General features: G+C 39.3%; 3 protein-coding genes across 7 annotated transcripts in view; 1 reads left to right on the forward strand and 2 right to left on the reverse strand.

Moving 5' to 3' along the window:
- Positions 1-5,469, reverse strand: part of nme7 (NME/NM23 family member 7) — a 41,787-nt gene extending 36,318 nt beyond the window's left edge. The window contains exons 1-3 of one of the 2 annotated variants that reach the window (XM_072684145.1): positions 5,347-5,469; positions 1,293-1,394; positions 943-1,109 (exon numbers count right to left, since the gene is read on the reverse strand). In XM_072684145.1, coding sequence (XP_072540246.1) covers positions 943-1,109; positions 1,293-1,394; positions 5,347-5,349 — 272 coding nt within the window. In that variant the 5' untranslated portion in view covers positions 5,350-5,469. The remainder of the gene's footprint in view (positions 1-942; positions 1,110-1,292; positions 1,395-5,346) is intronic. The other variant, XM_072684146.1, reaches the window with a different exon arrangement.
- A 176-nt stretch (positions 5,470-5,645) lies between these two features.
- On the forward strand, positions 5,646-10,617 carry LOC140560081 (homocysteine S-methyltransferase YbgG). Its single transcript, XM_072684147.1, has 8 exons — positions 5,646-5,980; positions 6,567-6,634; positions 6,719-6,891; positions 6,979-7,082; positions 7,163-7,324; positions 9,318-9,523; positions 9,653-9,726; positions 9,821-10,617. The coding sequence occupies exons 1-8, from the start codon at positions 5,909-5,911 to the stop codon at positions 9,877-9,879; spliced, it is 918 nt and encodes a 305-aa protein (XP_072540248.1). The 5' UTR covers positions 5,646-5,908; the 3' UTR covers positions 9,880-10,617.
- LOC140560077 (basic immunoglobulin-like variable motif-containing protein) lies at positions 9,951-24,168 on the reverse strand. Of its 4 annotated transcripts, XM_072684142.1 has the most exons (11): positions 23,870-24,168; positions 23,108-23,132; positions 20,804-21,344; positions 15,046-15,175; positions 14,853-14,948; positions 13,764-13,868; positions 13,583-13,677; positions 12,376-12,508; positions 11,648-11,731; positions 11,377-11,473; positions 9,951-11,002 (listed from the first exon to the last, which is right to left on the reverse strand). In XM_072684142.1, exons 3-11 carry the CDS (start codon positions 21,273-21,275, stop codon positions 10,697-10,699), a joined length of 1,518 nt encoding a protein of 505 aa, XP_072540243.1. In that variant the 5' UTR covers positions 21,276-21,344; positions 23,108-23,132; positions 23,870-24,168; the 3' UTR covers positions 9,951-10,696. The 4 variants fall into 4 exon arrangements, with proteins under 4 accessions (XP_072540243.1, XP_072540242.1, XP_072540241.1 ...); XM_072684141.1 differs by lacking the exon at positions 23,108-23,132; XM_072684140.1 differs by having other exon boundaries at positions 23,108-24,168.
- Positions 24,169-24,504: the final 336 nt, after the last annotated feature.

A 24,504-nucleotide genomic window follows, 5' to 3' on the forward strand; every position in this document is an offset into this window, starting at 1 on the left:
GCTACTGTGAAGAAAGCCTGTTCTGTTTTCCTTCCAAATGTGAGTCACCAGATTACCACTAATTGAAATTACCATCTGAGAGCAGTGAGGATTTGAAAAGGTTGACAGGCTGATTCATTAAAGTGCTAATGAGAGATACGCAATTCCAGTTTGATTGGGAAGAACACTCAGCAGTTCTTGTGGTCTGATTTAGGAGGGACATTTAAAAAATAAAAACAATAATAAAAAAAACATAGTGCCTGGGCTTCATCTGGTCTTTATCTTTTATGGTTTGGTATACAAAATAGATGGAAAATGGACTGTATGGAAAGAAATCCTCAGCTGAAAAAATGTGAAATTTAAAAAATGACTTTTCAGACAAACAGAGAACTTTTGACTGTCAACATCACGAAGCTTGACAGTGTATGGAAACTATACTATGTGTCCAAAACTTTGTAGTTCCTCCAGAGTTAACGTTTAAATCGAGGGTAATAATACAGTTTTTGTTTTCCCTCTGCTGTAGTAACAGCAGCCTTACACTAGATTTTGAAACATTGTTTTCATCATGACCGCATGAGTGCGGTCAGATATTGATAATGGATGATTAGTTATAGATCAAATATGCCACTCAAACTGATCCCAGAGGCCATCACTCTAGAGTAGTCAGTTTCACTGCTCCACAGCGCAGTGCTACTGGATGGCATTGGGCATGGTGACTTCAGGCTTATGCGTGGCTGCTCCGGAGTGCCCAATTATATCCTGTAATATAACTAAATGCCTGTGTTGGTAATGGATGCACTGTAAAGCAGCTGAACTCAATCATTAAAAGAAATGTCTGGATACGTCTGTACGTACAGTGTATTTTTGGCAATACTGAATAGCCTGATTGTGTAGGTCATTAATGACTTTATGATTTTGATACTTGCTAATGTGAAGCACCTGGGTTGAGATAGGGGGTACTACCTCTCTTTCCTGCTGCCCAGTTTGTTGGCTGTATATTGGTCTCCATAGTCAATGAGGTTGAGTTGTCGAGAGAAGACACTGACACGGTTCCCCACGAACAAATCTTCTGGATGGAGATCATCATATTTTGTTCTCCTCAAAAACGTCCGCTGGTTCTTCACATCAAACTAAATCGATGAGAAGAAGATTTTGTTGTTTGGAACACACTTTTGCAAAGCAATCAAGCAATCTGTAATCTTGATTACAGCAAAAATCAAGCTGAGCCGAAAGCCATCTAAGACAGTAGCATGTGTGGGTGGAAAAAAAACGGTTGACATGACTGCCTCTCCTAACAAAGCCGAAGTGTTTACCATCTCCACTGAGCAATCTTTAGGGTAGAACAGCAGCTGGTAGCGTCGTAGGAGAGCGGCGCTGGGGTCGTACCACTCAGCCAGGAAGGCAAAGCGCTCCTCCTGTGAACAGCACAACAGAAACACACTGTGAACTCTCTGATCTGGTCAGACCCAGAAGGGGCATGTCAGTATGGTGACCCCTGAGCCCTGACAGGCAGCCAGAGCGTTCTGGGCCTGACCCACAGCACGAGAAGGCAGCTGGACTGTGTCACAACATGGAGCCTACCACTCTGCTCTCAGTGCGACCCCTCCATTTCCCTAGGGGTCTCTCACTGCTACCAGGGAGCGGGTTACACAGCTGCTGCTACTTTCACACAAGCACACAGCCCCCCAGGACCTGTGATACGGCCACTAAATGTGAAACAATTTAAAAGGTCAAAACAATGCTCTTCCCAAAAGAAAAGATGAGTGGAGTAGCCAAAGTGTATGTTTAAATTATATATAACACTGTAACACTGCTGCTTTAACCTTTTTTTACTTTCACCTCCTTTGACCCTTTTCACCTTCACAGCAGGCAGAGAGTGCCCTCCAACAGAAACATGGAGGAAAAGGCATGTGCTATCTTTACCTCACTGTCTGCCCCCTGCTGGATAGAAGGCCACACAGAGATGTTGGTGGGACATAGAGAAACATGTGATCCAGACAGAGCTGGTGCAGAATATTGATTAGAAACTCTCCTCACGAGGGGATAGCAGGAGTTATTTTGTAGAATTACCAGAGAAAGACTATATATTATAGACTATGGAATTCTGCATTTTTGTCACATGATGAATTCTTAATGACTATCTGTCAATATCAATGCTTATAACTGAAAGGTTATGTAATATTTGACATCATTAAACATTCAGAGCAATAAAACTAACCGAATTAGAGCGATCTGCTTCCGTGAGTAATCCTGCAGCATCTTTTTTTTAGTAGAGAAACAACCTAAACAGCACAGCAATTAAGCCAAACAAACTAAAATTTTCCCTCTTCAAGAAATGGGAGAGTTTGACACCGTCAACATCAAGTAGGTTAATGACTTCCACAGCATCTTTCTGAGTGGTTGTATCAATATAAAATCCTGTGATTATCTCATAAAACATATTTCTTTATCAACATTGCAAACGTTAAAACATTAATTCACTTAGGTCTGTTCATCCTTAATGGTATGGAAACTGATTCACTGAGCTGAGGTACACACTGTACCACACACCGTAATCTCATTGTTGAAAAACAAAAACAAAATGCTTGGTTATATCAGAGGGCAACTCATTTATGATGAATTGGTTAACTCTTTCCTGTTCTTTTCTTTCTGACCCAAAGAAACCTTTTTCTACAACAAGCAGTTTATCTAGTATATGGTGGGGCCCATCCCCCCCAAGGAGGGCTATTTTTACCCTTCACTCAGCTGTGGTTGAGATAGTATTGACATTAGTAGCCATCTCCATACAAATGAGCATAAGCCCATAGGTGGTCTTAATTCCAGGCATCCTGAAATGTGTGGCTGCAGTATAATTTTAATGAGGAATTAAATTCAATGAGTAATGTAAAGCCTGACTGCTGAAACAGGTTTCAATGAGGTGACTGACCACACTAAAATGGTATCCCAGGGTTTGAAACACTGATGTTGCAATGTGTTTTTTAACTAACTATCAGCAGCAATAGGGCTGACTCTAAAACAGCTGGATAAACATTCTGGATAAACGGACAGTGGGGATGTATTTGACTTTTCTGAAGAGCAGCACTACAGATCAGCCACCTTAACGAAAACACTTGAAAAGACCTGATTGCACTTCTGTCCTGCAGTTGACCTAACCTTTACTGGTCATTACTGGGAATAACCCAATTTCATCAGAATTAAGAGTGCCATTGATTCACTCCATTCCACATGCACTGAATAGGAGCCATTTATAGAAGACAAGTCATTGAAAAGGCTCAGTGAGACAAAGTGAATAGACCTCAATCAACTATCTCTTGTGGACTCGCGCTTCAAACACAACCTGGGAAAAGTCACACGGGCTCAAAGAAACCTGGAGTAATGCATTTCAAACTCTAACCTCATACGCTGACACCACATGTGCCAAGTCCTTACTGAATAAAACATTTTGGGGAGAGAAAATTAAAATAGCATTAGAATAACACAGTACAAATTGTCTGTGACGCAACAGCCTCCATACACTTATGTACTTCAGCCCATACTGTGTCAAACCACAGAAATTTAGGTCCAGGTTGGCTCACATTTTATCGACCCTACCATTAAATGAATCAGTAAGAACTCTTCTAAACTACTGTTTACATAACCACACCGCTGGCTGAAAATGTGCTATATTTCCCTCTCATGAGCAAAGCTGTTAAGACATTGGTGTGAATCATACTGTGGCACTTGGCCTATCTGTCAGTAGGATGCTCCGGACTCTCATTCCTCTCATGGCAGAGGTGATGGACGGCCCACACGAGACAGATCGTATGTCCTTACTCCCTGCCTCGTACAGGTTTACCCAAGGACAGCTGTGTCTCTGAGGAAGCAAGGAGATGAAACGGAGACTTCCTGACTAAAATCAGCACTAAGACTGACCACAAAAGGCCTGCCCTGTTGTATTGAGATGGCTGAATTAAACCTCATTCACAAAACATTCCCTTCACTGAGATTTCACTGAAATCACAGAGCCTTGGCTAACCTATTTGTCTGAAACGATCCAGAGCAAACTGGAACCAGCTAGGCTAATCTGCTGCGTGTCACACTCAAGCCAAAGTGGGCTTTCCTTTCAGAGCCTTTCTTGGAAAGCAACGCTTTCTCAGACACCTACTGTTGTCCTGTGCTATCACTGCAAACATTTCATGCTGTTTGAACGGAGCCTGCATACAGATCAATGTACATTCATTTAATGTGGTGTGAGAAGTGGAAAATATCAAGGGTACTGGATCACACAATGAATAACAACAAATGGCCTGGCCTTAATGGCCTTAGACTTATTTTACACACTCCTAAAAAAAAAGTACCTGGGTCATTTTAATAAACTACTAACCCCCAGCCACTTCATTTTGGTGTGTGCGAGTTTCATAGTTCTACGTAGTGGCTTTTTGGGAGATTAAATATTCAGAATGTAAACTAATCAGCATTCATGATACCAGTGAAATGCATTAATGTATCCATATTATATCTGTAGAGCAATGTACTGTACAACTGGCACTTGGTATTGATGAAAAGACACAAAGTTGATACAACTGTACGTTCATAGTAAAGGACACAACTGACATCTAGTGGCAACCCACATATAGTAGCTAACACGTTATTAGTGTAGTAGGAACTGCTGGGCTCTTTGTCATGTCAAGCACAAAATGTTAAAAAAAAAAATCAAATGAATGCGTCTCAATAAACTTATCAGGTTACAAGTTATCAGTAATCTAGATAGCTAATATGTATCATAGGAGAGGTATGGTAAAGGTAACTGTCACAGCTCACAATATTATCATTAGCGTTAACGTTAGCTACATTTATTGTCCCAAAATGTAGCTAACTAGCTACCCAGATGGCAACTAATGATAATTAGCTAGATCGCTAACTAGGTCTATAGATCATACAAACTGTATTTAATCATTACTAAGTTCACATCACGTAAGATAGCTAGCTAGGTAGGTAGCTAGCTAGTTAGCTTATCTGGCTAACGATGCATGCTAGCTACATATGCTCTGCTTGGAGGCAGGCTAGCTAGCTATCTAGCTCGTTACACTTATAAGCTGGGCTTTAATGTGTTTTTGGTGTGGTCTTGTAAGTATATGATAAGAATGGAGCAATAAACGTAGCTAGCTACCCAAAGGTACTTTACTGTTAGCTGCTCCTCATTTAATGCTGTAGCTAGCTAGCTAGCACTAGCTAGCAGAGACCGTAGCTGACAGTATCCAGGCTGGCGCGCTTTGAACCCAGTGAGAGCCTCGATTATTTCGCTATCTAAAAATTAAAATAGAAATTCTGCAGCTGTAACAGAAGTATCAGACATGACCGTCCCCGCTTCGCATGCAATAACTTTACCATTTTCCAGCTCCAGTGTCCTGAAGTGACGGAGTTGTTGGATTTGTTATGTGTAGCCTACACAACAGCTAACTGCTTGTCTGCTAGCGTACTTGTAAGCTCCCGTCTCCATAGCAACAAAAACAAAGTCCCAAAATGTCAGATAACAGTAATAAAAAATACAATGCAATATAACGTTTAGCCAGAAGTGCAGGGTACTGGAATCGTAATACGGGATGAACATAAATAACAAGAACAATAATAATAATTAAAAAAATTACAGTGAAATGTTAGCGTCTCTTTTATGTTGAACAATCCGGAAATAGTAGTTTGACCCGCGTCGACACGTGGACTTTGTTATTAACCTGGGGTGGAAGATTAATTCTTTCACTTGAGTTTTAGTCAAAGGTTTGGTGCAGGCAGAGACAGATTGAACTGTATGTGTTAAAGTAAACATTGAAGAGGTGGCTATAGCACTACCTTAGCACTACTAGTTTGACAGAACGCGCATATTGCCTGATAGATAGAGTGTGTTGCAGTAGAGAGTTCTGCAAAATCACAGGTCGATCCGGCTGTAACCAGAATGACTTGCAAGCCCCGAATTTTGGACGGTGGTTTAGCTACAGAACTGGAGGAAAGAGGATTTCAACTACAGGTATTTAAGCTATACAGTAGTACAGTTATCTCACCGTTATCAAGCCTGAACCATCAAATAATTGCCATATAAATTATTTAAAACTAGAGTGTTTTTTTAGCCTTCTGGCCAATTATTTATAAAAAATAATTTAAATAATACTATATAAATATGACTTTAATTGTATATTATATTTAGACAGATTGTTGGAAGCACACTTAAACAAGCTAAAACATATAGAACACAAAATTGTTTAACTCCTTATACTCTGAGCTTTCTGTACAATTGGACAGGTTTTCAAGTAATTTTAAATATTTAGAAAACTGTATGCATTTTTGTGATGTATGTATTGCACAGATAATCCACCAGGGAGCAGCATACACGTATCTGATGTTTTTTTTTTTTCTTATTTATGTAATTCAGAATTATTTAAAATATATGTTATTGTTACTATTAGTGTTATTTAGAAATTGTCTTAGGTAATTAATTATTTAATGAACACACTGATGATGAAGTGTGAGGTCTCAGAAATCTAAATATGGATCATATAACACTTGGCTTTAAAGGGCTAGACATCTGAATTCATTGTTGAGACATGTGTCTGCAGGAGGAGCCTTTATGGAGTGCTAAAATCCTGCATACAAACCCGAAGGCCATTAAGGATGTACATCACAGGTAATTCCAACATATTCAGTTTGTCCTTCTGTGGGTGTGTGCGCGCCTGTGACAAACATCACATCAGAAACTCTGTCTTTGTAGATATCTTCAGAGTGGATCTGATGTCATTACAACGGCCACATACCAAGCTAGTATGGAAGGATTCATCAAACACCTCGATCTCAAACCTGAGGAGGCTGAACAGCTACTGATGTCAGGGGTTCAAATAGCCAAAGAGACGGCAGCCGACTTTATGTCTAGCTGTACAACAGCAGGTGTGTGTTAGCATTGCTGTTGCATGTGTATTCAGAAGAATACATTTTCTTCAAAATTTTACTTTTTACACTAATAAACTTTCACAGACAGAAAAGAGCCCTTGGTAGCTGGCTCAGTGGGTCCTTATGGGGCATTTCTGCATGATGGCTCTGAGTACACAGGTAACTATGAGAGCTGGATGAGTATAGAGGTAAGCCACAGAAGAACACTATGCACACGGCAATTATCAAACTCAAACTAGACCTAAAGCTCTGCTCCCTTTTGCTGCAGGAGCTGAAAGACTGGCATCGGCCGCAGGTTCGCTGCTTAGTGGCTGCAGGAGCTGATCTCATCGCAATGGAGACCATACCATGCCTTAAAGAGGCAGAGGCCCTGGTAGAGCTGCTGAGGGAGTTTCCAGATACTAAAGCCTGGCTCTCCTTCTCTTGCAAGGTATCTACCACACTCTTCAGAAACATCAACTCTTCAAATCATATCATAATAGATTGCATATCTTACATAAATATTGATAGGTATCAGTATTAGGATTATTAGTGGCTTAGTTGTTAGAAGACTAGGTTTGTGACCACTGGGTTGTGGGTACACAAAGCTGCCTCTGTTAGGCCTTTGTGCAAGGCTCTTAACCTGTACAGTGGTATGAAAAAGTTTGGGCACCCCTGATCATTTATTTTCTTTATAAATCATTGGTTGTTCGGATCAGAAATTTCAGTTAAATATATCATAACACAGTGATATTTAAGAAGTGAAATGAAGTTTATAGGATTTACAGAAAGTGTGCAATAATTATTTAAACGAAATTAGGCAAGTGCATAAATTTGGGCAAGAAAATACATCAGTATTTAGTAGATCCTCCTTTTGCAGAAATAACAGCCTCTAAACACTTTATATAGCTTCCAATAAGAGTCTGGATTCTGGTTGAAAGTATTTTGGACCATTCTTCTTTGCAAAACATTTTCAGTTTAGTCAGGTTTGATGGTTTCCGAGTATGGACAGCCCGCTTTAAATTACACCACAGGTTTTCAATTATATTCAGGTCTGGGGACTGAGATGGCTCTTCCAGAATGTTGTACTTATTCCTTTGTATGAATGCCTTGGTAGATTTTGAGCAGTGTTTAGGGTTGATGTCTTTGTCATTGTTCTCAAGAATCTGCTGATATTGACTGGAATCCATGCGACCCTCAACTTTAACAAGATTCCCAGTACCTGCACTGGCCACACAGCCCCACAGCATAATGGAACCGCCACTAAATTTTACTGTGGGTAGCAAGTGTTTGTATTGGAATGCTGTGTTCTTTTCTGCCATGCATACCCCCCCTTGTCCAAATAACTCAATTTTAGTTTTATCGGTCCACAGCACCTTATTCCAAAATGAAGCTGGATTGTCCAAATGTGCTTTAGCATACCTCAAGCGACTCAGTTTGTGGCGCGTGCGCAGAAAAGGCTTCTTCTTCCTAATTTTTATTTAAATAATTATTGCACACTTTCTGTAAATCCTATAAACTTCCTTTCACTTCTCAAATACCACTGTGTTCGTCTGCTATATGATATATTTAACTGAAATTGCTGATCCGAACATCCAATGATTTATAAAGAAAAATCATCTAAATTATCAGGGGTGCCCAAACTTTTTCATACCACTGTATAGATGAAAAAAAGAAATACATTGTTTGATATGTTGTTAGCAGTGGTTTATCTCATGCGGTAGTGTTCTTCAAACAAAATTTTGGGGGGAAAATATCTGTATTAAAAATCCTGCCATCGTACAGTACATAAAAAAAAAATACAGTACCAGTCAAAAGTTTGTAAAAGTTTTCATTCTGATTTTTATTTTGATTTTATTTGTATTAGTTTATTTGTTGTAGATTGTAGATGTATATAGAAGAAATTAAAACTATGAATGAGCACATTTGGAATTATGTAGTAAATGAAAGAGTTAAAAACCAGACTGTATTTTATACTTTTGCACTCTTGGCATTCTCTCACTCAGCTTCTTTAGGTAGTGACCAGAAATGGTTTTCCAACACGCATGAACCATCTAAATTGGGTTTAGGTCAGGTAATTGTGGAGGCCAGGTCGTCTGACTTAGCCTTCTAGGTCAAATAGTCCTTACATAACTTTGTCTCTCAAAGACATGGCAGCTGGAACCAAAAGTCTCTGTGTATAGAACTGTGTACCAACCCTACCTCTAAACAACACTTTAGAAACACAACTGATGGACAAAATAATAAAATATAAAGAAACAAAACCTTTTGACGGGTACTGTATATCTTAATTACCTTGTCGCGTAATCCACTAAAATCTTAATCCACATTTGATGTTAACAGTAAGAGGTGATCTAAATTATCAGTTATTTTGTTCCCATCCCCTATCTAAAGTTTCTTTAGCATGTCCACAATTCCAATATCCATTGACACTTGTTTTCCAGGACACACAGTGTATTTCAGATGGGAATAAGTTCTTTCAGGCTGTTCAAGTGGCTAGCAAATCTACACAGCTGGTTGCTGTTGGCGTAAACTGCTCCCCTCCTGCTTTAGTGAAACCTCTCCTAGAATCAGCAAAGTCGTACAAGGCACCCAGCATGAGCTGGGTGGTCTATCCCAACAGTGGAGAAGGCTGGGATCCCAAAACAGGGTAATTTAAACACCTAAGTCAGAAATGTCCTGACTGATGCCATTGTAGTTTTCAGAGCATTAGGCATTTTCACACTTTATGGCTCATGTATTATGCAAATTCATGTATATTCCATAACTGAATTCATAGATGGAAAACAGAAGAAAGGATGCCATTCACCAAGCTAAGCATTGAGTGGAAAGAACAAGGAGCTTTATGGATTGGTGAGTCAAAATGTATTTTTAGTGATTTCAATGTCCTGAGTTATAATTCTGTCTGAAATAGTTGAGTAAACAGTGATTTTTGATCTCTTAACAGGAGGCTGCTGTCGTATTGGTCCTGCTGACATTACAGAATTGAGAAGTCTATTAATCTAGGCCAGAACTGCCACCATCACATCTGATCTCACACAGACTGTGGATCAAAACTCACAACTGATGTACAAGAAGTTGTAGAAATATTTATTTATTAAGAAAAAGTACCAACTATTTCCAACTGATTTCACATGTATATGGGATTGTGAATGACTGAACACTTGTCCTAATACATACTTTAAATGTTGCTGTGGTAAATTAAGAATGAACATCACAGTGCACATAACATGATAGCCATCATGCTTCACATCTTTTCACAAGAAAATTCAAACTGTGATTCATCCGCCATAAACAATAAACAAAAGTATCAAGTCACCTCTATCTGAGTTCACAGTTACCCGAATCGGTCTCAACAACCTTAAATGAACAGGGTTTCTATTCAGCAGTTCTCTCAGGAAGATAAAACAAGCCATTCTGTTTCGATTTCTGTTTGATTGCATCATTCCACTTCAACTATTCATGTTTATGCACATTTAACATGTTCTATGCCTTGACTGGTACACTACGCACTTAACGTAAAATGGGTTGTTTTTAAAACATTTTGTGCTCCGTATATTAATGAACACCACATCCACGTAGAAGCACACATCTGAACAATGATATTTATGAATGCAGAAATAAAATACTTGCCTTATGTTTTGGTTTATAGATAATTGCACATTTTTTTTGGATCTACCCATTTTAACCTATCTGATGTTTGGAAGATCAGTGGGCCATTTGTTGGACAGCAACCCTTCCCCGTCTGTCCCAATCTAACTTAACCGTGAGTGGTCGAAATGAGTATGTGGATGTTCAGAAGGCAGACTGGCCAGCTCACATTTTAGTCAGTAATGTCCTCATCCAGGTCACTGTCAGGAGAAGCTCTGTGCCTGTACTCTCCAGTGTTGGAGTGACGTTTCCAGGCCTGCTCAGACTTCTGGTTTCCAGTGCTGTGGGACCGGCCCAGACGCCCTAAGTGTTTGGACGCCCTGTCCTCAAAGCCTTCCCCTGCTGAAGCCTGACTCCTCTGCTCTGACCCCTGTTGATGGAGGTCATGCCTCAGGTTCTCCAGGTTTAGCGCCCAGGGTCCAAGCTTTTGCCAGTTTACCCTTTGGAAAGCCATCAGACAGTGTAGGTTGCCTCCCACCTGAAAGGAAGACATATCTTAGCTCAGAGCAGTTTAAAAACTTTGCCACTTTGCTAGTTTGGACCATGCCACCTTCTTATGATGATTTGGGAAAAGACTGTAAGAGAGGGGGGAACCCCAGGGCTTTGAAAGTCAGCCCCCCTTCTTACATGTGGAGCCAGAAATGATAGATGAGAGGGTTAAAAGGGAGGATATGGTGAAATGGAGGGTTGCAAAGACTTTGTCATAGACACATGAACAAAGGAGAGATGTGATTTAAAGGACATTAGATTTGTGAGGAGGGGCTTCAGGCATGTCCCCCCTCCCAATTTCATAACTCCACTTTTACCTTTCAAAACATTAAATGCCTGAGGTCAGATTCCAATATCACAAACCTTCTTGGTTTTCCGTATCTGAATGCCTCTTTCAGTGTGACGAATATCCAAGTATTCTGGGTTCTGTGTGTTCAGGTCTGTCACAATATCTGCCCACCTAAAAAAAATGGATGCACTGTAAGAGGCTGAGTTTGCCGAGATAGCAAATAAAGCAGCCAGTAACAACACAAGCATCAAATGTTTTCTGATTATCTGCTTATATATTCTCCTGTAAAGGGTTTGCATCACAACACTAATAATCAGAAATATGGGAAGCAAAACATTCATTTACTTTTTGCAGTGGATGGCCGCATGCTTTCTGCTTGGTTCCCCAATAAGAATCCAGTGCTCCATTTCGTTCAAAGGAAGTGGTCCCCTATTGCAAAAAATATTATTTAGTTGATCCTTTCATTATTTTTACTTGCCTGAGCCACACTACATGACTTTAAAATCCTAACCAGTGTTAACAATGTGTGAGACCCACACATAATGACAGAGGACAGTGGTAGTAATGCATATTGTGACAGTATTGTATTTAGCAGAGTGAACATTGAAGAAATAACAATTTACTGATTGTTTCATGTTGATTAGGGTAACAAATGGTTATCCTTTTGTTCAGGTCAATTCTCATCAGTTAATCATTTACATAAGATGTCAACATTGTGTTTAATATTGGAGAATCAACAGAAAAATTACAGGATGTTCAGACTATGTTCAATATTTAATTAGTCCTAAACATGGGCAGTCATGATTGGGCTGCGAGTAGATCAATGTGGTAAAGATTGGACTTTCCAATATTTCCAATATCAGGGCCATGTTTTGCGATTGGCATATAAATAATATGGTGCGGGCAACAATATGTACTCAGTTTTCTATGATTGTTATCATGTATGGAAAAAAAGTAAAAAAAAAAAAAAAAAGATTTTTGTCTAAAAGATTTGATTTTGTTTAGAAAAACTCTGCAACAGTGAAGTTTTACTTTCTGCTGAAAGTAAAAAGGTAACTGCTTCTCTGCTGTACCTGTAAGCTTTAGCTGCTTTTAATGGTGTTGCCTCAAAGCCCACAGGGCAGAAGTAATGGTTCTGACAATGGTAAATGTAGGCCATAGATTCGTCCCTCAGTCCCTGGGTCAACTTCAGCAAAGCTCCTTCCGCTATACAAATGGAAGAGCAACAAATAGAGTGCTGTAATGCAGTGTTCAGTGTACTTTAAAATAAATAATAAATAAAAGTAAAGCCATGTTCTCCAATAAGCAAGTCTCAATATCAGCTAACTCACCAATGATATTTTAAAAGTAAAAGCAGAAATTACTACAGATGGTACAATCACTAGTATTCTAGAGAATGGTGTTATGTTTCTGGTTGCTAAGTGATCCTGTTCTGTCAACAGGACTGTCAGCAGGTCAGCTGAGGAGATTACAAACCCATAAAATGTGACTATGACCCCTGTTAACGTGCAAAAAGATCAGAAGAATACATCAGATTTGAGTTGCTAGTAATGGTTAAACAAAATAAATACGTTTATCAGTCTAAACATACAGGGTGAAATATACAGTCTTGTGAAAAAACATAACGAACACCCCATGAAAATCCTCCTCTTTTTTAAACATATTTAAACATACAGACATTTAACAGACAAACCCAAAGAGCTCTCTGCGGTTAGATGAAGATTGTAGATGCATACAAGTCTGCAGAGTTATTTGGAAATTAGCCTTTCTATTCCATGTTGTAATCATTTGCAGCAGATATGGTGCACCTAATTCCATGTTTTGGCATTTTAAGTAGTCATAAATATATCAGGCTGTTCCAAACTTTTACTCTTAAGAAAGTAGCATTTATAATAATTACATTTTACAAATTAGCAGTTTTATTTGTTTAGATGAATTTAGTTTACCTCATATCTCTCAAAAAGGGGTAATGGTGGCTCAGTGGTTAGAGCTCCGGGCTATTGTGTGCGTTCACTACCACAGATAGGTAAAATGTGAAGGACACATTTAGCTGTACATAGTGCAGTGACAAATACTCACCTTTTTTTAAAAGTTAAAATGAAGACTGAATGTCCAAATGTTTAGACATGTTAAAACACACAGGTTTTCATGGTTTCCTAATCTTTTCACATGACTGTACAGTGCAGCCCAGTGGAAATGCTTTTCCACTGACGATTGGAAGCCTGAACTCTTGGTCACTGATTTTTAATATGTGATTGTGACGAATAATAAGTAACACACCTGTCTCTCCTGCTGTCTTGTGCTTCCCATGGGGTTTATATAAAATATAAGAACATCCTCGAACACGAAAATGATCATTGATCTGTCTGAACCATCTGCATTGAGACAAAAACTGGGTTAGTGAAAATACGTCAGATACTTCTGACACACTTTAGCTGTAGAGTAAGCAGAACCATCATACCGCATCAAAGTGGCATTGCCGGTAAAAGGTCCAAACTTGATGTCTTCAAACGGAGGCTGGAAACCAAGAATATGCAGGGCCTCCTCTTGGGAAATGGGTGGAAGGCTGACAAAAAAAAGAGTTACTACATATAATTTCTGATGCAGATGTCTTGACAGATTTTTGGAAATCAAAGGAACATACTGCGCATTTCTATAAATAGAGAAAGAACGATCAGAAAGTGACAGTTGTTTTTAAAGTGCAAATATTATTTCACAGCAAAAGAGGTTTAATACTTTTCACTATTATCAGGGGCTAGTTTTCTGAACTATTGCTGAACTGCTTTTCTGAAACTCACATCATATGTTACACCATATTGCACAAAATACAGTGCAGTAAGTGGACAGTGATCATTTTGTGTTTGGTAGTCCAGCACACTGGATTTGAAATTAAACATTGACCATGATCTTACATGAGAATATTAGGCAAGCCACATTGGGCAACTCACTCACCGCATTCAGTGAGAAATCGATAAATTGGACAGTTTCATATTTTGTTTTATTAATGATCAATACTAATCGTAAATGTTTTAATGTATAAAACTTAATTATCATTAATTATACAACAGTTAATTCTGGCCATGTGAGCTAATTGTTTGAGAAGCGCTGTAATGTTTATGTTACTTCTTGGTTTAACAGCGTTTCAGTGTAGTGGTACCACGCCGTTAAATGCTAAATGATCTGGGGGGGGGGGGGGGGGGGGAACCAAAACAAACAAAAAACAAAACAAGAATGACCTAAAAACAAAACTGAAAGGAGTAAGACAAGAATGCGCAATAACAGACAACAAATGAACAAAAAAAAATGTAAGTGGGAACAAAGTTTAATTTGTTAGTCTCTAGAAAGAGCTGGAAAAGAAACTGTAGGCTGTGCTGTATAAGAGGGGACGTTCGTTTCTGTGACATAGCAACAAGCTGCTTGTTAAGGAACTATACTTTGGCAGAAAGTTATGCTAACATTTAAACAAATGAAATGCTACATTCACAAAAAAAAAAAAAAAAAAAAAAAAAAAAAACAGAGGGGAGGGATGGGTTTCCATAGTTTTACATACCTCCCAGCTCCTAAAGTGCTGTAAAGAAAGTTCCAGCAAGAGACAAGGGAGGAAATTCCACATGATGTTTTATACTGAGGGCGACTGATGCAGTACCTACAGAGGTAAAAAGAGCAGCACAAAATGAATGACTTTCTGCCCTCTCATTACACTCACCGACTAATGAGTGAAAAAACAAGAGCTACACTCGTACCATCTGCGCAGGTCCAGCACTTTCCTCTGCTTGATTTCTTCCAGAGAAGCTTGGGGTGGGAGGTCCAGCAGGTTTCTGCTTGAGCGATCAGAGGATTTCATTTTCTTAGAAGCAAATTTCTTCAGATTACCTGTAAAAACAGTCATGTGTTTTTAGAACTATAAACAAGTATACAGTATGTGGTCATGAGTTCACTTTAACATTGACTTTGTAATGTGCCTTGTAAGCTTACTGACAATCCTGCATTAAAGTAGACAATGGTTTTTCAGTACCATCTTAAAATATATATATATACTTTATTTAGCTTTGCCTATCACATTTATATTTAAATTTCCAGAGTGCCTTTCAAAAGTGCTTTACTGTTTACTCCAATCCAAAAGATACCTCAAGCTAGATGCTGCCAAATACAAAGACCAGTATGGAAATCTAGATTGATACCAATACTAATACTCAATGTATTACACTTTGCCTAAATACCAAACAAATCAAGTAAGACATGGGTACAATCGTAAGCATTAATCTTGGTTTGATCTTTAAAGAGCTGGGTCTTCTTGCTGTTCAGACACCCAGGGAAACGGAAAGTCCACCACTTAGTTGACAGGACAGGAACAAAGTCATATTTAAGGACAGTGAGTTGAGCAGAGCCGTACTTGTAGCTCGAAGGGCTCTTTTTACAGATCGGCTTTAGACCATTGCCATGAAGTATGGAGGAGATGGTCAATTCTTGGCTTTGAAGGCCAGCGTCAGGCTTTTGAATTTGATACGGGCAGCTATAGAAGGCCAGAGAGGAGAATCTCAGTGAAGTCGTTACCTGCATGACAGACACCTGTCCCAAATTGTCACCTGTGTAAAAGGCCACCTGCCAAGAGACTCAGTGACACTCCAACATCTCCACCATGGGCAAGACTAAAGAGCTGTCTAAAGATGTTGGGTACAAAATTGTTGACCTACACAAGGCTGGAATGGGCTACAAAGCCAGCTGGATGAGAAGGTGACAACTTTTGGTGCAATTATTCGGAAGTGGAAGAAGTACAACATTACGATCAATCGGCCTGGAGCTCATTGATCATGAGAAAGGTTAAAAATCAGCCAAGAACTGCACGGGAGGAGCTAGTTTATGATCTCAAGGCAGCTGAGACAACAGTCTGAAACATTGGTAATACACTGAGACGTAATGGTTTAAAATCCTGCAGTGCATGCAAGGTTCCTCTGCTCAAAAAGTCTCATGTCCAGGCCCGCCTCAAGTTTGCCAATGAACATATTGATGACTTCGAGAGAGACTGGGAGAAGGTAATGTGGTCAGATGAGACCAAAATTGAGCTCAACTCAACTTAACGTGTTTGGAGGAAGAAAAATACTGAATATGACCCTAAGAACACCATCTCCACCGTCAAGCATGGTGGTGGAAGTATTATGTTTTGAGGGTGTTTTTCCTTTAAGATCATAGGCCAACTTCATTGCATTGACGGGAAGATGAACAGGGCCATGTGTCGCAAAATCCTGGGTGACAACCTCCTTGCCTCTGCCAGGGCACTGAAAATGGGTCGTGGATGGGTCTTCAACAACACCGATCCAAAACATACAGCCAAGGAAACAAAGGAGTGGCTCCATAAGAAGCATATCAAGGTCATGGAATGGCCTAGCCAGTCTCCTGACCTCAATCCCATAGAAAATCTGTGTGTCAAATGCACGCCTAAAAACCTTAAGGATTTGGAGATGATCTGCAGAGAGGAGTGGGCCAAAATTACTCCTGAAGTGTGGGCAAACATCTGACTGCTGTGCTTGCCAACAAGGGTTTTGCCACCAAGTATTAAATGATGTTTTACTAGGGGGTCAAAAACATATTTACTTCAATGAAATTAAAGTTCATTTTTATTTCTCATTTCATGTAATTTTCTCAGTTTTTCTTTTGATATTCTATGTGTCACTGTTAAAATAAAGCTGGCATAAAATTATGAGACATTTCATTTATATTTTTTGTATTAACTTTTAAAGTCAGTGGGGGGTCAAATACTTATTTCCTCCACTGTATGTATTTGTACTGTTTCTTTCTATTTATTATGTTAGACTTTTAAAAGTACTGAATTATATTAGCGGCATTACATATTTTCTCAGATGCCTTTACACAATACTCTATGTCCACATGACAAACTCTAATGGGAGATGGGTTCAGGTACTTTAAACAGTGAAAAAAATAAACTAGCTTATAAGAAAACACAGTGTGTTGCCTTGTTTTACTCAAGTAAGTGGTTTTAAAACAAAGAAATAGACTAAATAATGTGAATTAAAAATGAGGTCACTGAGAAAATACAAAAATGGGATGGATCTGGGTAAAACATGGCTCACTGTTCCACCTGGAGCAAATATAGCATTAACGTACAATGCTTTTTCTGATAAATACTCAAATGAGACTTGCATATTATACTATGCTTAGCAGAACTGAAAACAACATTATAAACTCAGCAAGAGTTCAACTTTAAATTGAACTTCAGTTTTAGCTTCATCAATAATTTCCTTGGTCTCCTCTCACTATTTGTGTTATATAACCAGAAAGAAAAAAACTTGAAATGAAGGTATGAATGTTTGAAGTTTAAAAATACTTTAAATTCAAACAGATCAAATTTAAGTTTTTATATGCTTGTTCATTCAATGTTCAATTCAATCAAGGGAATCAACAGAGACAAAATTAGCTAGATGTTGAAGCATTGCTGTAAGGATTTAGAATTTACCCACAAAAGCATAAACAACGTCAGATACTGATGATGTTGGATTACAAACGCCATTCTTACACACCCCAAAGCTAGTCAGTAGTGACCTTAGGCTCATGTGTAGCTTCACAGAATCCCATTTGCTAAAAGCTCTGTGTGCACAATTTTGCACCTGCATCAGCAACAGGCGTTGTGATGGTGAGGAGGCACGCCCACTGCAACACCCTACACCCCCCTGATGCCGTTCAACTGTGGTCGTGTAGGCGAGCCAGGTAAACGGCATTAAAGGGGCAGACTCAGTCATTCATGGAAGAGCACTGACTGAGTTGCCAAAACGAGTATACACATGTGTAGAGACTGTTAGAGCCCCGGTTGGGCTTTTATGTTAAGTTTTCGTTTGGGTGTGGTGGAGGGTGTGTAAATACATACATCCAACATATAGTGCATTACTGCAAAGTCACATTCAGTAAGTCAAGTCAAAGACTGCTGCTGACTGCACTTTCTCTGAGGGGGAAATTATTCCAAGATGACCTGAGATAATGGCTTTAAGTCATATTGATATTCATCTTTTTTTCGCCCCAGTGATTCTGTGATGGCAGATGATGTGTTTAGGGGCTCTTTTTTTCAGGACACAAGGCAATTTAGCAACAGATAAAAACAACTTGGTCTGAAAGATGAAGTCAAAACACACACGATTATAATATAGCCTCCATTGAGCATCTGAGGCTTGGAGACAAATAACCCACTGATTATGTCACAGGACAAAGCCATAAGGTTACATAAGCAAGGGTACCAGATGGCAGATGGAATGACTAATCATTTTCATGCCATATTTACACTATGTAAGCTTGCGGATTCAAACAAAACCCCATTTTTTCGTTCCACACTAGTAGAAGGTGGCCTGCAATGCACAATTACAAATACACTATTACACTAATACATCATCTATGAAGTGATAACTTGGAGACAATTTAAATGTGTAGAAAACTCAAATAGCAGCACATCATCAAAACATTTGGTGTTTGAAGTTTGCACCTTACATATTTTACTGGAGCTATGAGGTTAATGTAGCAAACAAGTTATGAAAGTTATGTACAACCGTTCATATTTCTAATTCATCAGGTACTTGTTTTAAATGATGTTGAGTTGTCAAAAGACCCATATTCAGGGACATACAGTGGAGGAAATAAGTATTTGACCCCCCACTGATTTTGAAAGTTTGTACTCTGACAAATAATTAAACAGTCTATGATTTTTATGGTAGCTTCATTTTAACAGTGAGAGATGGAATATCAAAGAGAAAATCTAGAAAATGAAATAATATTTAAATAAAAAATAATTTGCATTTCATTGAAGGAAATAAGTATTTGATCCCCTAAAAACCATGACTAAAATTGGCTCCCACAGACCACGGACACACCTGCAGTGCACGCAAGGTTCCTCAGCTCAAGAAGGCCCATGTCCAGGCCCACCTCATGTTCACCATGAACATATTAATTACTCCGAGAGAGACTGGGAGAAGGTGCTGTGGTCAGATGAGACCAAAATTGAGCTCTTTGGCCTCAACTCAACATGTTTGGAGAAAGAAAAATACTGAATATGACCCTAAGAACACCATCCCCACAGTCAAGCATGGTGGTGGAAGTATGATGTTTTGGGGGTGTACAGGCCAACTTCACCGCATAAACGGGAAGATGAACAGGGCCATGTATCGCAAAATCCTGGGTGACAACCTCCTTGCCTCTGCCAGGGCACTGAAAATGGGTCGTGGATGGGTCTTCCAGCAAGACAACGACCCAAAACATACAGCCAAGGAAACAAAGGAGTGGCTCCATAAGAAGCATATCAAGGTCATGGAATGGCCTAGCCAGTCTCCTGACCTCAATCCCATGGAAAATCTATGGAGAGAGCTGAAGCTTTGCGTTTCCAAAAAAAACCTTAAGGATTTGGAGATGATCTGCAGAGAGGAGTGGGCCAAAATTACTCCTGAAGTGTGTGAAAACCTTATAAACAACTACAAGAAACATCTGACTGCTGTGCTTGCCAACAAGGGTTTTGCCACCAAGTATTAAATGATGTTTTACTAGGGGGTCAAAAACTTACTTCCTTCAATGAAATTCAAGTTAATTTTTATTTCTCATTTCATGTAATTTTCTCAGTTTTTCTTTTGATATTCTATGTGTCACTGTTAAAATAAAGCTGGCATAAAATTATGAGACATTTCATTTATATTTTTTGTATTAAAACTTTTAGTCAGTGGGGGGTCAAATACTTATTTCCTCCGCTGTAACTATTCTTACCCACTATTTTTACCTAAAAGTTTGATGTTTAAATTGTTTTCAAGTCAAAATCACTTCATAATGTAATTACAAAACAACAGTTAACTAGCATGGTGGAGGTCTGGAAGACCAAACAAATGTTGAGAGGACTGCTTATTGTGTCGCCTAAAGGGCAAATCTAAATCCCTGTTTGACTGCAAAGACCCAGGAAGATTTAGCAGACTCTTGAGTGGTGGTGCACTGTTCCATTGTGCGGAGACACCTGCACAAATGTGACCTTTAAAGAAGAGTCTAAAGAGAATATTTCCTATGTCCTCACCTCAAAATCCAGCATTTTTCCAGCACACCGTTTATAAAAGTTTTCCTAAAGAACATCTAAAGAGACCTCATGTGTTTTGGAAACCTGTGGACTGCTAAATGTAGCTGTAGCTGCAACAAGAATTGCATGAATTTTTAAAGAAATGTGTCATCCTTTTAGAAATCAGGTCATCTTTTACTTTCGTAACTATCTTTTTAATGCCACTATACTTGCAATATTCATATTCTGACTACTACACAGCCGGTGGCATTTGGGGTGGGTTATTTATCACATGTTGCAACTGAACTGATTTTCATATTCCCTTTTTCCATTGGCAAAAACTTTTAAAGGCACAGTGACAAACAACCAGTAGTAGCAGCCTGAAGTTTGTCTGTGCCTTTGTTCATTTTTTATAGCTTTTTATTTTTAGCCATACTCTCACATTAAGAAATGGCTTGCATGAAAGCACTTACTTGTCCTGGTTTTTCGAGTTAAGACTGCATCAAAGTCAGTGGTGTCGATCTCCCAGGCTAACACAGGCTTGGTATTGCTGGACAACACCTCTTCCATATCACAGTCGTCAGCTAAAGGCGTGTTGGCTCCACCAGCCTGGCACTGGGAGACAGTGGTGGTGTTCAACTGAGTTACTGATGTCCGGTTATCAGAGCTGGTCTGGGCAGCATCTCTGGGTGTAACGACTGGACGGGCCTGGTTCAGCAGTGCATAGTCTGAGCAGACAGTGTAGAATTTCTCCCGGGAGTGCGTGACGGGGCAGGTCCATGGAAGCTGTAGCTCAGCGCTGGAGGCCCGCCTGGCTCGCAGCGAGTCACGGGTGAATGGACTCAAGAAGCTGCGTTCATCCTCTCTGGCCGGGGCCCGCGCTGGGGCTACCGGATCGCTAGCACCAGATACGTTTCCGCCTTCACTTTCTGCAGTGTTAGGCATTGAACAGTTGAGAGGAGAATTACCTATTGCAGGTTACAGTCCTGGTGGTTTTACTGTGATGGCTTTGTCCTATATTAGAAAAGGTGAACACAGAATATAGCGCTTATTAGAGTACTAGACCTCGCACCTCACAATAATAATAATAATAATTTGATAGGATTAATTTTCATTATCTTGTTAAAATTTGGAAGTTTTTTCATAAACATGCAGAGATAGACATCCCACCTCTCCCAGAAGTTCCGGGAGTCTCCCACATTTTTGTAGCATAGACCCCGACACCCGCAAATTATATACAACATTCCAGAAATCGATTTTTTGAAAGCAATCAAGACAGACTTTTGGTGGATTAATGTCTGTAAAAGACATGCTGAAGTTAGATTAACAGGTGTCATTCATTAGTACAGGTCGATATTTGAACAAGCTGGCTAGCTGTGCTACTCTATTGATGTCCTTCATGATGAGGTCAAACTAGACCAGCTAAAAGTTATAATAAACCTACCTTATAGTGGATATAACCACCCTTGGCTCAGATGACACTAGTGAGATGTTGTGGCATAGGCTGTCTTCACTCTAGGTGCTCTAGAACATCCCACAAAGTTTGTGGTTTCCAAGATGCTACTACCAGTCACTCTCTGTCACAGTCATATTAAAATATTATGAGCCCTGGTTTTGAATGAACTGTGCCACGTGACAAATAAATAAGCATCTCAGAAAACACTAACTTTGTGGAAAGTTCTAGAGCCTTTGTAGTGAAGGTGTATCGAGAATGGACTCGCACATTGAGTGCCTATCAACAGTGCAACAGTGGTGCCCCACTGGCCATTAATGCCAGAGGGGAACAATGACTACAGCGAGTGGACCAGTTACCCTCAACATTGAATTTGAGACTTGACAATGTTTGGAGGTACAGTGATCCACAACAGATAATACTGGACTCTGTTTAGGTGTATGGGGGGTGAACATTGTAACAGCATATTCACCTTCACTAGGAGTATCTAGTATCTCTTCACACAGTTTTGTGAGTTCTCTGCTCTGTTAAACCGAATGATGAACTGAATCACCAATGACCACAATGGCTAGTAATGAGCTTTCACTTTGACCTATAGATCAACGTTTCCTCACTTTAGCTGCACTGCAGTTTTGTGTTACCTTGCACCCAAGTTACATCATTAGCTAATCACATCACTTAGTTTTGGCATAAGCTACAAAACTAACAGAAAATATATGATTGAAGTCAAAGGCCTCCATTACCTTTACCTACATTAGTCTCAAAGCTGTAGTGCAAAACTAAAGCAGTGTCAGATACCGAACATGTCCTGACTGACAGACTATGTTTTGGGTAAAGAAGAAATTATGTTGATCTGAATTTGCGGTGGGATCTCTTCACCCAGCAGTTCTGTAGAGTGCACTGGGAAACGTTCATCTAGCATTAAAAAAAAAAAAAAGGATTTACTTTCAGCTCATGGGCAAGTTGGAATGTCTTACAAGGGCAAGTAGCATGAATCTGCTATTTGTTATTGCAGATCAGGGCCACCATGGAAAGTCTACATTTAAAAAAAATCGGCATAATTATGCATAACAAATCCACAGTGGTTGTGACGCAAACAAAGACATTTCAGGCATTTTGATATGAAAGGAGTGAATTGTAGAGAAACCTGACGCTGATGCTGAGTTGTGAGCGACAGAAAAAGGGGTTGAAGTGTCTACAATATCATATTTACTTTTTAGGATGTTTATTTGTAATGTTGGTCATAGTAAACTGTAAAATAAGAGGTAAATCTAAAACAAATGGGATAAAAATTAAAAAAAACATTATTTGTGAATTTACTTACCTTAAAACACATTCCAAGTATCTCACTGTGGGGAAAAAGTGGCAATAGGCAAAAACACGTTTTTGTAATAAATAAATAAATGTAAACAAACATTTTAGCTTCAGACGTCCCTATTCATATTCCTGTTCCTATTCACACCCTAGTTAAGATTCCACCTCGGCAAGTTTCTCTAAAACAGAACATCTCACACTAAACTCCTCTGAATGACTTTGTTTACATCTTTACTATTGGATGAAAACCAAATCAGAAAAATCCACCAGTGTCCCTTTAAGTTAAAGACTGATTTAAACAACAAAGCCTCAGACTGTGTGTAAATCATCCTATGGTCATAGACGTTGTGCATTTATGACTGCAACAATAGACTGCTTGGTCTACAAATTCACACCCACTCAGGACATTCTGCTACAGCAGCAGCAGCAGCATCACCACCACCATCAGCATCAGCAGCAGCAGCAGCAGCAGCAGAAGCAGAAGCAGAAGCAACATTTAGGTCAAACCATCAAATAGCATCACTGGCAGCATTTTTGGATCATTTAGAAAATAACTTTACACAAAGAGTAAGTAAAGAAGCTTTGTGTAAAACGGCGTAATATTTACTCGTAACTGTTATCAAATCCGGGCAGCATTACTAGCTAACAGTAATCCACCCTCTTAGGTGGGGACCTGGTGTGTATCTGGTTTCCATATAAATACAACAAATTAGACAAATTTGAGAATTCATTCGTGAAGAACACCAATCGAAAGCAGGATGTGGACACATACCTTGAAATTGTCGATTCCGTAAAGATAAAGTAAACAGACTGAAGAAAAAATAACATAAACCACCACTTCTCAATCCGTTCGCCTTCTGTTAAAGGGCTTCACGGGCTATACCAACTGAAACCTCGGGGGGGGGGGGGGAGATTGGGGGAGGCAAAAACAACCACCGAAACGTTCAATTATCACTTCTAATAGCTCGTTTTTATAAATTACGATCTGACAAAATTAGAAAGGAGTAGAACTGACGCAGTACTGTCCGAGGTTAGTCTACTACAGTGGTCGCAGTATGGGATGAACCACTCCACCCCGCAGTTTTTATTTTTTTAACAGGGAAGCACAGCGAGAACAGTTTAGAGCCACGGCTGCGCTGTAATTACGCAGCTCACGTAATCCAGTCTGCGCACAAAACAGCAGGTATGCTTCTTAAAAGTGTTATTATCAGAAACGGCAAAAAACACAGACAAATTATATATGAAGTGTTGATTAGCCAAATGTTATATAGCAATAGCAATGCAACTAATAATGGGCCATGGCAAAAAGAACAGAAGTAGCTTTTAAACTGTTACAATAAACATTTATGCAACAATTTATTAACTTTTAAAATAAGTATATGGTGCCACACCAGAGGACAATTGCAC

This window comes from Salminus brasiliensis, chromosome 7 (assembly GCF_030463535.1).
Source record: "Salminus brasiliensis chromosome 7, fSalBra1.hap2, whole genome shotgun sequence".
Taxonomy (NCBI): Eukaryota; Metazoa; Chordata; class Actinopteri; order Characiformes; family Bryconidae; genus Salminus; species Salminus brasiliensis.